Source organism: Sitophilus oryzae, unplaced genomic scaffold, assembly GCF_002938485.1.
Source record: "Sitophilus oryzae breed Bouriz unplaced genomic scaffold, Soryzae_2.0 scaffold_980_pilon_pilon, whole genome shotgun sequence".
In the NCBI taxonomy this organism is placed as follows: domain Eukaryota; kingdom Metazoa; phylum Arthropoda; class Insecta; order Coleoptera; family Curculionidae; genus Sitophilus; species Sitophilus oryzae.
In genome coordinates, this window is record NW_022147617.1 from 1,264,884 (window position 1) to 1,281,820 (window position 16,937).

A 16,937-nucleotide genomic window follows, 5' to 3' on the forward strand; every position below is an offset into this window, starting at 1 on the left:
TTGTTAATCTTGGTTAACAGTAAAAAACAAACAACCAATCACGGCGGGTCTCGACCAATTTCGGGAAACGTGGGAACTAATTTTTATAACACGGCCTTATACTTTTTTCTTATTTCTTATTTTCAGAAATGTTTTGCGAAACTTTTCACGAAATATTTCGTAAAACATTTCGGGGATAGTGTAGCCGTTGTTTTATGATTTCTCCTGGTAAACTCATATTATTCTTTTGTTTTATGTATCTCTTCTGGTAATCGGACAGAAGCTGGTAATCGGACAGAAGAATCTTGTTTTGTTTATGCCCGGGAACACCGTCATTTTTGGTTTTTCTTTTGTATGCTGTTGTTATCAATAGCAGGCAGCAGTTGTATAGTAGTAAAACACAGTACGGCGTGGTAGACTGTAACGAGCATACAACAGCTTCTGAACTGGAATGATACGAGTAGAAGCAACACACTAATAAGTCTTGAATTTTATCTGATTTAAATTTAATCCTCCTCCTCCTCCTAGATGCCTTCTCTGTTGAGGTTGGCATGCGATATGGCATATGACTCTTTGTCCAGATTCCGTCCGTGTGGGTCCAATCTCTTATGTTACATAGCCATGACTTCTTTTTCCTCCCTATGCTACGTTTTCCATCGATTTTTACTTATATTATCAGCTGTATTTCTTCATATTCTGAGTGCCGCATTATGTGTCAAAGGTAGGAAGTCTTTTTGATTTTAATTATGCCTGTTAGGTGTGCACGAGTTTTAATTTATTTAAAAATTCACAGTTTGTTGTTCTGGAGGCCCAACTTATCCCCAGCATCCGATAGTACATCCACATTTCAAAAGCATTTTGATGCCTTAGCAACTCGTTTGATGTCTTCTTGTTTTAGGGTCTATGTTTCACATCGCAGAGGCCATATATAACGTTTTAATATTCTTGGCCTCGTTGGTATAGCTATTTTCTGATGGCACGAGAACTTCTGCACGTTGAGAGCTATTTAGCTATTTCAATTCTTCTTCTGATTTCCTTAGAGTGGTCTAGCTGGCTGTTTAATCCCTGCCCAAATAAATAATTCAATTTAATGGCAAAGACATTTTATTTATAAGGATTCACTTTAATAGTTCCATCAATAATTAACACTAGTGATACATAATTTTTATCACCCGCCCTTTTCGTTACTACATATTATTATTTCTTTATATTTTTAGGTATGGTAGAGTAATGAAATAATGAAAAAAATAATAAAATTATTAATGAAACTAAAAGAATTTCGGACTTCCGTTGTCTTTATTTGTTTTTCTTACACAACGTTTTGGTCAGAAGTATCACTGACCGTTATCAAGTCTGAATTGTGACACGGGATCAGTTCACACTTGATAACGGTCGGTGATATTTCTGACCGAAACGTTGTGTAAGCCAAATAAATAAAGACAATGGAAGCCCGAAATTCTTTTAGTTTCAATACTGAATCATTGTCTATTACAGTCAAAGTAAAATTATGAATCTAGAAGCACAATGATAAAGTACGTATGACTTTATCGAGCACTAAAATTTTTCTTTACTTTCCCAGTAGAGTTGTAGGGGAAAACTGTATAAAAGTTAATTTTAATTTATGAAATTACTGAGTACTTATGTTATGAGGACAAAAAAGTTATTAACTCTCGAATATGTAAATACCAAATCTTTTTAATTGAAAATTAAAAACTTCTTTAAATTTAAAATTTATACCAAAATTCAACAACACAGAAAATGTATAGGAGATGAACCTGGGGGAAGTCGCGAGTAAAAACTGGTTACTCTATATTTTAAATTTTAAAGACAGGGTTAGATACTTTTAAAAATATATGTTTTTTATTTATACGTGTTTTTTTGATAGGTCGCTGGAAAGCGTGATCCTGACCAAGAAAGAGAAGCTCAAGCATGGATTGAATCAGTCATAGGCCAGAAATTTCCTCCTGTCCCCTATGAATATGCCCTAAGAGATGGTATCATTCTGTGCAAATTAATGAACAGACTTCAGCCTGGCATTATTTCTAGAATAAATACATCTGGAGGAGATTACAAAATGATGGACAATCTTAGCCAGTAAGTAAATACAAATTCGCATATAAACTAAAATTTATTATAATGAATTTGTTAATCAATCAAACGAGTATCAGTTTAATGCTAACGAAAATTATTTTTATCCGGATCAATGGATAATCCAATATCCAGAAATACCAATATCCAGAATTTAAATATGACAATAATACTAATAAAATTTAAACTTAGAGAATAACCAAATTTTCCAGGTGACCCCGAAATTAGACAACCCGATGTAATACGTAAAATATTTAAATAATACGTCATATTCAAAATATTCACATATACCAATGATTTTTATACCCAAATTAAGCTTAGTTTTCATGCGTCCAAGTTGGCGGCATAAAAGTCCTAAAATGTTAAAAAAGTTGTAACGATTATCTGAATTTCAGACGTTAATAGCTATCATAACAAAATTAACTAAGAAATTTGTAGGAAATATACTATATATCCATTAACTCTAAATTTTAACTTTTTAAAATATACGATGCCATCCATGAAAACTATTATTTTATCCCAGTCAAAATAGACATTTCAATTAACAATAATTCGCATAGAGCTGAAAATTGGTACAGGTCTTAAATACACTTATTATGAACTAGCGTGTACCAGCGATTTCGTTCGCGTCGAATTAATCATTTATAATGGTGATGATAAAGCAGAGCAAGAATTTCCATTAACACACAAACTGGATAAAATTTTCTCACATTTATGTCAGCATGAGGAAAAACAATATGGCGATATTATTATATAACTTGGTAATACTTGAGGGGTACATCTCGTTGGAATTTGACTTTCGAAAAATCTGTTTGCCAAAAATAAGCTTTTTACGTCAAGCAGTTTAAGCAGAATCGTGGTTAAGAAATTACCCAACTTTTTGGAACACCCTGTATGATTTTTTAAAAAATTTCAAAATATGTAAAAAAAACAAATAAATTATGCTTGTCCAAGCGTTTTCCCGAAAGACTAACCGTTTTTAAATAACAAATATTGTAATATTTGAGGGGCGTTTTCACTCTCTTGGAGATTGAGATTCGAGAAACCCCTCCTTATCGAACCTCTACACCCCACAGTCAATCCGTTTGCCAAAAATCATCTTTAAACGTCGAGCAGTTGAAGCAGAATCGTGATTACTATATTTTATGAAACACTCTGTATAAATTTATAAAAAATCTTAAAATATGTAAAACAACAAAATAAAATATACGTGTTTAAGAGAGTTTTTCCGAAAAACCCACTGGTTTTTAAATAAAAAATATTTTAATATTTGAGGGATAGTTTCACCCCTTTAGAATTCGAGTTTCGAAAAATCCCTTCTTATCAAACCTCTACACCCTAAAGTCAATCTGTTTTCCAAAAATCAGCTTCTTACGTCAAGCGCTTTAAGCAGGATCGTGATTAATCAATGACCAGATTTTTCGAAACACCCTGTATACATTTTTAAAAATCTTAAAATATGTAAAACAACAAAATAAAATATACGTGTTTAAGAGTTTTTCCGAAAAACCCACTGGTTTTTAAATAAAAAATATTTTAATATTTGAGGGATAGTTTCACCCCTTTAGAATTCGAGTTTCGAAAAATCCCTTCTTATCAAACCTCTACACCCTAAAGTCAATCTGTTTTCCAAAAATCAGCTTCTTACGTCAAGCGCTTTAAGCAGGATCGTGATTAATCAATGACCAGATTTTTCGAAACACCCTGTAAACATTTTTAAAAATCTTAAAATATGTAAAAAAACAAAATAAAATATACGTGTTTAAGAGTTTTTTCGTAAACTTGACCGTTTTTTAAATAAAAAATATTGTAATATTTGAGTGGTGGTTTCACCCTCTTGGAACTGGAAATTCGAAAAATCCCTTCTTATCGAACCTCGACACCCTAGAATCAACCTGCATGCCAAAATTGAGCTTCTTACGTTGAGTGGTTTGAGCAGGATCGTGATTAATCAGTATGTCAGTCACCTAAGGATTTTATATATTAGTATAGATATATTATTATATTACATTATATATCTGAAATATCTGTAAAAGTCGTATTTTTCATGATATGCACACATTGCACCACCTGTGTGGTAGTGTACTTGGCGCGTTTTTTTTAACATGGTTTCCTCTGTAGGCTTAGCCCACGATCTATTGTGGTTAAGTTTTATTACACATAATACTATTAATTATAAAAAATAAGTAATCTTCAAATGATACTTCAACGGTAATGTCTTCTTCGCTTTCTTTTTTCTCATCTTCTTGCCGAATATCTGGAACTCCATCTATGACAGATGCATCAGTTGTGTCCTCATCAAAATCCTCATCTGTATTTAAGTCAATATTTGTAGCAAGACTGACCTTGACAATTAGTACATATTGGTGTACAAAACAATCCGACTCTTTTACCACCACAGTTTGCGCTACAGCGCTTTTTGCAATTGCAAAAATTGTGTTAAGTAGTTTTTTTGCACCAGGTGGAAGTAAAGTTTTAATCGGCTCCAAAGTATTATCTATAAATTTTCAACCCCAGTCTTCTTGGTTCAGTTGATTGCTTAGCCACAATTGAACTTGATAGTATACACAATATAAGTGTTGACAGGCAGAAGCAGATGTTGGAGGAAGACAAGAAAGTTGTACCATTTTATTGTTCCGAGTAATTTTAACAAAACTTAAATATCTATACTTGTCTATAGAATAATTTTTTTGGAGCACGTTATATGGCAAGAAGCAAGCGAATTCCACTTGTGATGATGAATTGTGGAGAAGAGTCAATCTTTTTGAGTACGCCTGCACAATCAATTAAATCATTACGTGTTTCAAACATTTTAAATACTGCTTTTTTGTCCCTTTTAAACAATGCAGAAGTAGTGTCGCAGCCAGTTATTGCGTGTAGAAGTGAGACATGAGATTGACATTGTGGAAATGTAGATACATTTTCCGAGGAATATATTTTAGTTTGTACTTTCCCAGGTTTCAAAAAGTAAATAATCTTATCAATTGGAGTTCGTGCAGTCAGTAGTATTAACAAGTCAACATCTTGACCAACAACGATTGTTGTATTTGCTCTATTGGATTGTTCTATGGCTGCTTCAATTATGAGGACATCAGCGTCATTATCAGCTTGTTTCACTAAAATGTTCGCAGTTGTAAACTTTTCAGATAACATTAAAATGAAGCGAGACTTGTTGTGCATATTTGCAAGAAATTGTTGTTGGTTTGTTGGAGCTGTCATAAATAGATCAAAAACGACATCAGAACCCGAAACCCGTTACAATATTTTTATTAAATTGAGCCTCCTATGATGCATACCAACCGAGTATGTGTGCATATTAGTACTTTCGATGTTTGAAATCGCCATATCTTAGGAATGGTGGTTGGTAAGAAAAAAAGTATATATCTTTTTTCGAAAAGTATAAGAACCATTATTGTAGAAAATTTAATGGTCTACAACATTTGTTTAAGGTACTTTTGCGATAGCGCTTACCGTTTTGGAGAAAAAAAGCAAAAAACATATTTTTGACCTTTAACCTTAAATATTTTTTTAGCAGACGTGGGAGCGGTGGGGACTTTTCAGATATCATTTATAATAGTGTATTTAAGACCTGTACCAAATTTCAGCTCTATGCGAATTATTGTTATTTAACCCCCTTTTTTTGTTTATTTTGACTTTTGACTGGGGTATTTGTACCTAAGTTTTATTCGATACCAGGGTTAGCTTATAATTTTTATTCAGAATATATTGTCAATGAGAATTTTCCTGTTAAGAGAGCACACAAGTTTTAGTAATTCCTATATTTATAGGAATATGTATTAATAGAGACGGTTGACATAATTTTTTTATATTTGATTTTTCAGAAAAATCTGATGTATTATTAGATATATGATTTTTAAAACAAATTTATGCAAATTTAGATATGGTTTAGCGAACAAAGTTAAAATTGTGTGTTGTTGGAGAGTAAAATTATACAACAAAAAGAAAATGTATGAGCGGAATGTCTTTGTTTAGAGCGAAAATAAAAACATTTAATTCCAATAAGCTATTTTATAAAGGGGGACCAAAAACGAAAAAGTTACTATATTATAGATAAATATTACTATATATAGATAAATATTACAAGGAAAACAAGAAAAACAAAATATAATATAATATGTATTGTATGACCACCTCTATTGTTTGAGAGCTCTATATCGGCGAGGCATATACTTCTAACTATAAACATGGGTATAGAAATGCATGGTTTTAAAGTTTCAGGAAATGTAAGAATAACTTTTTGTGTTAAATTTTTCTACTCTTGTTGCATGATGTGGCAATAATGTTATGTTACACATCCTTTTTCTTTAATAAAGACGATTTTTTTATTATTATATGTTAAAAGCTTTTAAAATTAGTTCAAAAAACTAAAACTTAAAAAAATATTCAGAAATTATTATTTCAAGGAATTTATTACGAGTAGAAAAAAAATTGTGCTGGGTTGGCGTTGGTTTCTATGTAATTTGACAAATAAATAAAGCTGTCTCTTTAGTTGTCAGTTTTGAGTCAATATTTTTAATTCTCTGTCGTGTCGATTGCTGACTGAATTAGAGCCAGAAATGGCTCAAAACGAAATAAGTACATTACCAACAGATATTCAGGCTGAGGCGACAAACGCCATATCCAAACTACTTCCATTTAAATCCCGAATAACTTATGAAAAGGAATACAAACATTTTCAAAAATGGAAGCAATTAAAAAAACGTGCGAGAAGAAATAAAGTTTTTAACATATCCTAGCTGTTAAAGTATCATTTAATCTACCCTTGCGGTTAAAGCACTATTTTATCTACTATTTTTGATAGATATAAGGCAATTTTAACAGTTGCCATGGAAAAAACGAAATATATTATTTGTATTTAACTTTTCGAGGGCTGTAATTTTTTCGGCAAGCATTTTAGGTCATACGTTCATAGGAACTTTTTGTTTTATTTGTATCTGTAGAATCACCCACCTAAGTTAGATACACTATTTTTTTGACACCCTGTATACTACCATTGTTAATAATGGCAAATAAAATAATTTTCAGATTTCAAAAGGCATGTGTAAAATATGGAGTTCCTGATGTAGATCTTTTCCAAACAACTGATTTATGGGATCAAAAGAATATTGCTTTAGTTACTACCACCATTTTTGCAATCGGTCGTACTTGTTATAAACACCCTGAGTGGAGAGGACCTTTTCTAGGTGAGTACAAACAAAATAAAGCTGTAGGATAATAAGACCACTTTGTCTAAAATATGTTATATACTGATATTAAAACAGGTATCTTGATTTCAGTTATTATACCGGGTGCGTCTCAAAAGTGGCTCACCCCTATATTTTTTTTATTTTTTCAGATAAAAAAACGAGATTTGGTGTGTTAGTATATGACATAAATTAAGATAGATTGGTGTATTCAATTGTTTTTGGTCTCTTCCTGTTTCACAGGAAATTACTACAACTTTTGATTTTTAAATGGCAACCTCGGTATTTTTTTACTTTATTCGATAGAAAATGACATTCTGAATATAATGATATGTCATATGTCAACTTTTGACATTCGCGCTTAATAAAAAATTGTATTTTAAAATTCAATCTAGAGTGCCATGGATATGGTAAAAACACTAATTCTTTATCAAGAAAATCTTTCCATTATCTTGGAAAAATAGATTTGATCATCTAATGTTTTTAGTGTCTTGTCTTGGCCAGTTAGAAAATGCTCAAATCGTATTTTTAATCATATCTCAATTTTTTTAAACGGAACGAGGGTGGCTCATTAGCTTATTTGGAAAAAGCATTTTTTTACGAATAATTTGATACCACGCACTTGGTATTTCAAGTCAAATTTTCGTTACGAACCGCAAGTTATAATTTCACATAAACCATATGCGAAAAGGTAAAAAGTTGACATATGATATATCATTCTATTCAGAGTGACATTTTCTATCGAATAATGTAAAAAAATACCGGGAGTGCCATTTAAAAATCAAAAGTTGTAGTCATTTCCGGTGAAACCGGAAGTGACCCAAAACAATTGAATACGTCAATCAATCCTTTTATCCAATTTATGTCATATATTAACATATCAAATCTCGTTTTTTTAACCAAAAAAATAAAAAAGTTATAGGGGTGAGCCACTTTTGAGACGACCCGGTATAGAAATGCGGGTATGCAAATCAGCTAGTATTCTTATAGTTTTACCTAAGTAATATAAGTTATTTGTTTGAATGTGCTAGACAATGATTCAGTATTGACACTAAAAGAATTTCGAAAATGTTAATGTCTTTATTTATCTTGACTCTTACACACATACATACAGGGTGAGTCTTAAATAAGTGCAAATATTTTCAGGACTGGTAGATTTCGATAAAAGAAATATATTTTCTCTTTTAACATTTTTCAAATTAGTCTCAAATAACCGAGATTTTTAATTTTGAAAATTTCTAAAAAAAATGTTTGCTTAAATTTTGAGAATAAGTGGATCTTTTCTGGATTTTCTTTCTTGTAAATTTAATCTACTTCTTATGTTTCTATATTATCAAGAAATTATGTTTTCTACAAACTAAAAACTAAAAACATTTCCAAATTTTTTTTCAAAAAATTCTAAATTTACAAAAAAAAATGTTCGCATTTAACCATTTGACTATCAACTCACTATGAACTAACTATGAACTCATAATGCAACTCTTTGACTGACTATGAACTAACTCCGCTCTCTTCAGTATACTCGGTTACCTTTTCAGCATCGCCGGTTACGTCGTCAAAATAGTTACCAATCTAATTACACTAACCCGGTTATGACCATGAGGAAATCGAACTTCGGTGACCTGCGTTTGATTATCGACACAGATTGTTATATTTTAATTGTTTAATTATTTATTAATGTTATTTATAATAACATATCTGGGTCGATGGCATGCAGGTGCAACTGATCCGGGCTTACATCAAATTGATTTACTAGAATTATATTTTACGTGATTTTTCCCAATTTGATATAAACCCAAGTTGACATCTATTTAAGTCTTGACAATATACAGGGCGCGTCAAAAATAAAGTATAGTTCATTATTTCATTTGTATTGAGAATTATTAAAAAATTTAAATAGAAAAGTTATAGGGATTAAGATGCACATTTTAAAATTATTATAGAGTATACAGGGTGCTTAAAAAAAGTAAAAAAGTAAAGATTTCATTTAACGTCTCCTTTTTGCTGCCAGGGCTAATCTGGACGGGGCCAACTTTGTTTACGCGGAATTCGAACCGCGGTCCTCGGCCATATCATGGTCAATGGCCTACCGACTTGGCAAGTGTCTAAATCGACTCTTACTCACGAGATATCCGATCTCATCCGGCCTCGAACCGGCGTAAATGAGCAGTGTGTGTCAATAGATTTTACACTTTTGCCTTTATTGGACAACAGCACGATACAGAGTTTCGAACCGGTCACCCGTCCATCCACTAGTATCGCCTTACGTTGCTTAACTTCGGTGTTCTAATGGGAACCGGTGTTTCGACGTAGTTGGGCCGTTGCCCTGCTTCAAAAAAGCGTGGCGGAGATAATATTATATATAATATCCGCTATGCCTTTTTAGAACATCTTGTATACTCTATAATAATTATAAAATATGAATATTAACCTTCTCTATAACTTTTCTATTTAACATTTTTTGTAAATCTCGAACCAAATGAGATAATGGACTTTATTCCATCGTTAACTCACCTTGTACAAGTCGTACTCTCTAAAACGGCTACGTGGTGTATTCATCTGCCCGCAAAACTTGCTCTTGAAGCCGCCCTTGAATGGATTCATAATAAAGCTTTTCGATATTGTTTAGACTTATTTTTAACGAAATGACTGTTCTATACTTGTTCCAATTATGGAATTATGTATTGTGAATCGGGAATGATGCCTTTGACAAAGGAAGAAGATGGATTTTGATGAATACCTGCAACCTAACTTCCTCAATTTTAAAACGAGTAAAAATAAAAAAAAAATGAATGTATTCCTATTTCCTGTACCTACATAATGTGTACATTAATAGACCCACCATAACTCGCCCACTTATTGTAAGATATTTTGAGTATATATGTATAACGAAATTTGGAACTGTTTTGCCAAAAAAAAAACGAGGAGGATGATATCACCAAAGTGCGCAAACTACACTTCAAATCTTTATTTAATGAAAATATTATTCGAGAGTGGCAATACAGTTACATTGGTTCGTAATACTTGGAACAAAACAGATACCTTGGTCCATAAAATAGAACCAAATGTTAGGATGAAATACATATCATTCAACTTGCCCAGAGTTGCCTCCATACGAGTAGAGATGGGTACCTAGAGATGGGGACCTATCTCCGGTGCAGGTATTGATGGATGCAGATCCTACTTAATATCGACCCCTATCCGCAGAAATGCATTGCTGACAGTCAACCGGCCACATCGTCGGCAGATAGCGCAAACATAACGATGCGATGCAGCGAAATAAATCAGTATTGGAGAGTATTATATATATATTATTGGAATAAAGAAGGAATTGTAACTCCTGCCTGAGTTGTTTACTGTTTTATAAGTTTACTTTCGTGAAATCGTAATGGTATTCGAAATTTTTTTGTATTTGAAATTTGTATTGTGTAGTGGTCAAATATTTTATTGGCAAATTCAAGAAATTTAGAATATGTTATGATCGTACAGGGTTCGTCAAATCAATCAGCAGACGAGGACTACGTTCAAATTTAGTTTTAGTTTCTTTTTTGTAAAAAATGCCATTTTATTTTTTTTTGAAATGATATAGATCCGGCGGAACTGGAACCTGGACCCTGGATGCAGGTCCATGAAGCTTAATGTAACTCCGGATCCGACTCTTTTAAAATACCGGATTTACCGGATTTTTATACTATTAGATAGAGCGAAAAAAAGTCTATACGGTGGTATCTAATTATTATTCATTATTAAGTAAATTCATTAAAATAGATTTTTTAGAAATTCTCCTAAGATCAAGTCTGCGTTGGAAATCCAATTGACACTTTATATGTCAGCAAGTTATTTTTTGTTTACTCTATTAAGTGTCAAATCTGGACGCACAGAAATTGTATATTATTATATACAATTTTTGTGCGTCCAGATTTAGTTCTAGTAGAGTTCCATACAGGTCAATGCAGAACCTAAAATTTTTATTTTCAAGTTTGCCAGCCCAGACGTTCAAAGAATATCTTATTTATCGTTTGGTTTCTCTAACTAAATGAGAATTTTATTTTGCATAATGTGATTTTTTTTTTTCTGTTAAATATATCAGAATTTGTAAATAAAATTTGGTGCACATTTAAATTTTGAAGTTGTGATATTTATGTTGTTTGATAAGATTGTTTGATTTTCCCTTCATAATAATCACTTATACAACACTCGCTTATTTTAATAACTTATTTTACCGCTAGAAGTTTCCCGATTTATCTGAGCTGGCACATTAATGTCATTAAGCCTTTTAAAATATTGCCCTCTTGTTTTTTAAACTGCTAAACTAAATTTCTTGAAATCCTTGGAAAATAGTACGATGACGCTGTGTAATTTCAGGATATGTTCTATAACTTGCGCTTGCCATATCGAAATTTGTATTATTTTTTAAGTACATATCTCGTGTTTCCTCACTTTTGAACATTTTGTTGACTGTTAATACACTTTACACTATCTACTATAAATTTTTGTGTCCAGATTTGACACTTAATAGAGTAAACAAAAATTAACTTGCTGTCATGTAAAGTGTCAATTGGATTTCCAAGGCAGACTTGATCTTTTGAACGAATTTTTGAAAAATCTATTTTTTTAGTGAATTTAAATAATAATGAATAAAAATTAGATACTACCGTATAGATTATTTTTTGCTGTATGTTATAGTATAAAAATTCAAAATGGCGGTTATAAAAAAACAAAACTTGACTGTTGTGCGAAATCTAGAAGGCTTGGAATTTTTTTGAAAACGGCATTTAATTGGCCGATGTCAAAAATATAAAACTACCAACTTACGTTGCAATAGATAAAATAGTTCTGTTGCAATAGATAAAATACTCCCTGAGCTGATCAGAGGTTCACTAAATTTGTCTATATTTACATACATATATATACCGCCATCACTCGCTGATGAGTATTTGACACGCATCAGAAGATGGTCACGCAAGGCGTTTTCTTTCATGAGCTTTTCTGTGACTGAAAAGCCCGATACGTGATGTTATCTGTCTACCGCACTCCAGACATTCAAAAATCTCATTGCTTTGTTGCCTCTTTACTTTTTGGTTGTCGCTCTTAACTGACTTTACAATTCTTCTCCATTCCGTTCTATTGTGAGCTGCCCCTTCCCACTCATTCTGCTGCTACTACTCATTCTATATTTAAGGATAGAGTCACTGAATATTTGCGTGACTGAGGAATCTCTCAATATTTTTGATTATTTTATTTATGTGAATGTTGGTTGCACCTTTACCGTATTTGTGGGGAGATGTTATGTAATTTAAAGCCAAATTAAGTAACGTAAAAATAAAGATATATTTATTAATTATTTAGTTTATATTAATTACTTGCTGGTTATCTGCTATTTTGCATAAATAGGCGGATTCTTTCAAAATAACAGCACTTTTAGTTAGATTGTAAAATAGTCCGTTAGTTTTAAAACTAGCCAAGCATATATTTTAACTGTAACATATGTAAAAATGTGAGATAATTTTGGCGCCCATCGTGGGGCTATTTCAACAATTTGAGGCATATCGGTATGTTTAGATCTTTGTATTCTATACCGTCGACATTAGTTATTTCAGCTAATATTAATTGGATGTATTTATTTAGCCAATTTCAGTTTTATTGCAATAATTATTTATAGACTGTTGGATCCATTATCAAAAGGCTTATGACAGCATACCATTAAATAAATTGTGGGAAACGTTGGAAATAACTAATACAAATGTCAATTTACTTAAAGCAGTTAAGAACTTATACCAGAATACAACAGCTAGAATAAAAATACGAGACTCGTGGTAAGAAAACATAAAAATTACGAGAGGCCTCAAGCACCTGCTTGAAGCTTGAGAACGTGCTATTAGCAACCGAAATGGATTACTGGAGGAGATCTGCTGGAAAAAAGAAAAGAGAAAAAATAACCAACGACAGAGTAAGAGAGATTATGGGGACAGAACCGAGGACAGAACATACAATAATTGTGGATGACATAAGAACAAAACAACTCATATGGTTTGGTTATGTGCAACGAATACCCGATCACAAAATACAAAAAAAAAAAATTACTGTGGACACCGCGAGGCAGAAATAAAAGAGGAAGGCCACGACGAAGCAGGAGGTTTCACAACTTGAAAATAGAGAAATACCTGATGATCTCTGGCGAAATAGAGAAGAGTGGAGGTTAGGTGTCGGAAAACGTCGTAGAACGTTCTGAACCGACTTATAATATGGATATGGATTCACTAACCTTGCTACTTGTATTTTTTTAGGAAATAAAACAAATATTGAATTAGTTTAAATAATTTCTCTTATACAGTGATATTTTATATTAATTTTAGAATTAATATAAAAATATAATTTAAAAATATAATTCTTCCCTATGAACGCAAGTAAAGTTTAAATTACTGCATACAGGGTTACATTACAGTAACGATAGGATGATTTTTTTCTATCATTTATCCATATCAGCATATGCCCCATATACCAACTAAAGTTTTATTTGTTATAAATTGTATTACAATATAATATGTCATTCTGTTTTCGATTATACGAATAAGTAATGATATTAGTCAAATTATAATTTATTTTTTATATTTTAGGCCCCAGACCATCTGAAGAAAATAAACGAGAATTTTCAGAAAGTCAGTTGAGGGCTGGTGAAGCTATTATAGGCTTACAAGCTGGATCAAATAAAGGCGCTACACAGGCTGGTCAGAACTTTGGAGCATCTCGAAAAATTATTTTAGGGAAATAAAACAGTACATAATCAAATTTATATCAACAATTTATAACATATAATATAATCTATAACAACATTGTTAAATATAATAACTAACAATTTAAATCAAGTTTATAAAGTTATAGGTACTGATGACTTGATAGGTATACATATTTTCAATACCTAATAGCCTGTTAATAAATTATTATAATACAAAAAAGCTTTTATTTTTAAAATACATTTTACTGCTAATTAGATAAAATATAATCCATCATTAGTAAATTGTGTTTAACTGACGATGGAATACGTACATACTAAATTTTTAATGTCAATTCACTTAACGTGTGTTGTAGTTTGTAGGATTTTATACCCACTTTATTAAATTATAAATACACTAGGGTGTACCCGCGACTTCGTTCGCGTCGAATTAATCATTGTAATGGTGATGATAAAGCAAAGCAAGAATTTCCATGAACATACAAACTGGATAAAATTTTCTCACATTTATGTCAGCATGAGAAAAAACAATATGACGATATTATTATACAGGGTGAGCCTTAAAAAAGTGTAAATATTTTCGGGGCTGGTAGATCTCCATAAAAGAAACATTTTCTCTTTACCATTTTTTAAATAAGTCCAAAATAACCGAGTTATTTAAGTGTGAAAACTTAAAAAAATTGATTTTTTTTAAAAATTTTGAGAGCCACCGGTTTGGTTTGTATCTGCATCCATTTTGTATTGGTATTTGTATCCATTTTAGTGCCGTAACCATAGAGTAAAGGTGTAACTATGGTAACATCGGAGATTAAGAATTTATACAGTAGGAAAATTTGCAGTGAAACAGGCAGTTCTAAAAAGTTTTCGAAAAATATACAGAGAAATTTAAAAGAAAATGCATGATTTTCAACATCTTTTTTTGCGAAAAAAACCTCATAGACGTGTTCCTGGGGTCGAAATATACCACCCCTGAAAATATTTGCGCTTATTTAAGACTCACCCTGTATAACTTGGTAATATTTGAGAGGTAGTTTCATCTCGTTGGAATTTTCTTTCGAAAAATCCGTTTGCCAAAAATAAGCTTTTTACATCAAGCAGTTTAAGCAGAATCGTGGTTAATCTATTACCAACAAACTTTTTATCAAACTTTTGGAACACCCTGTATGATTTTTTAAAAAATTTTAAAACATGTATAAAAAGTAAATAAACTATGCGTGTCCAAGCGTTTTCCCGAAAGCTGTTTTTAAAATAACATATATTGTAATATTATTTGAGGAGCAGCGTTTTCACCCTCTTGGAATTTGAGATTCGAGAAACCCCTCCTTATCTAACCTCTACACCCCACAGTCAATCCGTTTGCCAAAAATCAGCTTTAAATGTCAAGCAGTTTAAGCAGAATCGTGATTACTCAATGGCCATATTTTATGAAACACTCTGTATAAATTTTTAAAAATCTTAAAATATGTACATATTTTAAGATTTTTAGTACATACAAATTCGCACAGGAGTACATACAAATTCGCACAAAAGCAAAAATAATGATTTCAGCATCCTGGATCCTAATAAAAAACCCTTTCAAAATCTTAGTCAAATGGCCGACTTCTGTAATAATTATTATATACAAGTAGGGAAAAAAATGGCATCCAAAATACATAAACCAAATAACTACGACAGTAATTACCGACGTACACGTACTATCACAAATATATTTTTGAAACCTGTTTCAACCAAAGAACTAACACTACATATAGGGTCTCTTAAAAACAATAGCGCACCTGGACATGACAAAGTAGGTACACAGATTATAAAAGACTATCACCTATATATAACCCGTCCACTTACACACATAATAAATATAATCTTTTTACAAGGAAGAATTCCTGATGACTTCAAGAAGTCTATTGTGGTCCCAATTTATAAAGCGGGTAATAAAACGGAAATTTCTAATTATCGACCAATAAGTTTAATAAGTTCTTTTGCTAAACTCTTTGAAAAGTGCCTCAAAGATAGACTGTATGATTTTTTAGTTAGCACTAAAACACTGCATCCCAACCAATTCGGCTTTCAAAGGGGCATTTGTAGCACTCATGCTATATTTGAACTTGTTGACTGTATTAAATCTAATCTAGATAAAAATAAAAAGTGTGTAGGTGTGTTTTTGGACCTCGCAAAGGCCTTTGATACTGTGCCTCACGATAACTGCTGGAAGTGCTTGAAAACTATGGAGTCAGAGGTACAGCGTTGATGGTTTTTGATAGCTATTTGAAGGGTCGAACACAGCAGGTAAGAATTAAAGATCAGTTGAGCACCCATGAAAAAATTGACCTAGGAATCCCGCAGGGTACTGTACTAGGACCTCTCCTATTTCATATTTACATTAACTCCTTACTTCAGGAGAATATCAACGGACAAATAATTTCATACGCAGACGATACTGTGTTAATTTTCAGCGATGATACTTGGGAGGGGGTCAGAGACAGAGCAGTGTGTGGAATTGGCATGATAAAAGACTGGCTGGACTATCACGAATTAACCCTAAATCTGCAAAAAACAAAATATATTGCGTTTTCTCTTACCGACATAAATAGACCTAATTTTGATTGTTTGCAGTTACAGCTAAGTTTAAAAATTAATGAAGTAGACAGTATAAAATACCTAGGAAAATACCTAGGAATAACAGTTGATAAAAACTTAAAATGGTCCAACCATGTTAATGACTTGTGTATTAAAACAAGGCGACTAGTATATAAATTCTATGAACTTAGGAAATTTTTGAGCAAAAAACTACTCATTACAATTTATAAAGCGCTTGTTGAGTCGGTTTTGCAGTGTGCTATAGTTGTGTGGGGTGGTCTGTACAATAAAGCTGGATTTATAAACTCGGGAGTTGAGGTTCAGTTGAGGTTCAGTTGCCGTTCAAAATGTTCAACGCT

At 32.0% G+C, this 16,937-nt stretch overlaps 1 protein-coding gene across 1 annotated transcript in view; it reads left to right on the plus strand.

Moving 5' to 3' along the window:
- The window catches only part of LOC115891320 (muscle-specific protein 20-like), a 69,366-nt gene extending 55,142 nt beyond the window's left edge, over window positions 1–14,224 (plus strand). The window contains exons 2-4 of the mRNA XM_030911767.1: window positions 1,865–2,073; window positions 7,114–7,271; window positions 13,889–14,224. Coding sequence (XP_030767627.1) covers window positions 1,865–2,073; window positions 7,114–7,271; window positions 13,889–14,043 — 522 coding nt within the window. The 3' untranslated portion in view covers window positions 14,044–14,224. The remainder of the gene's footprint in view (window positions 1–1,864; window positions 2,074–7,113; window positions 7,272–13,888) is intronic.
- The last annotated feature ends 2,713 nt before the right edge of the window (window positions 14,225–16,937 follow it).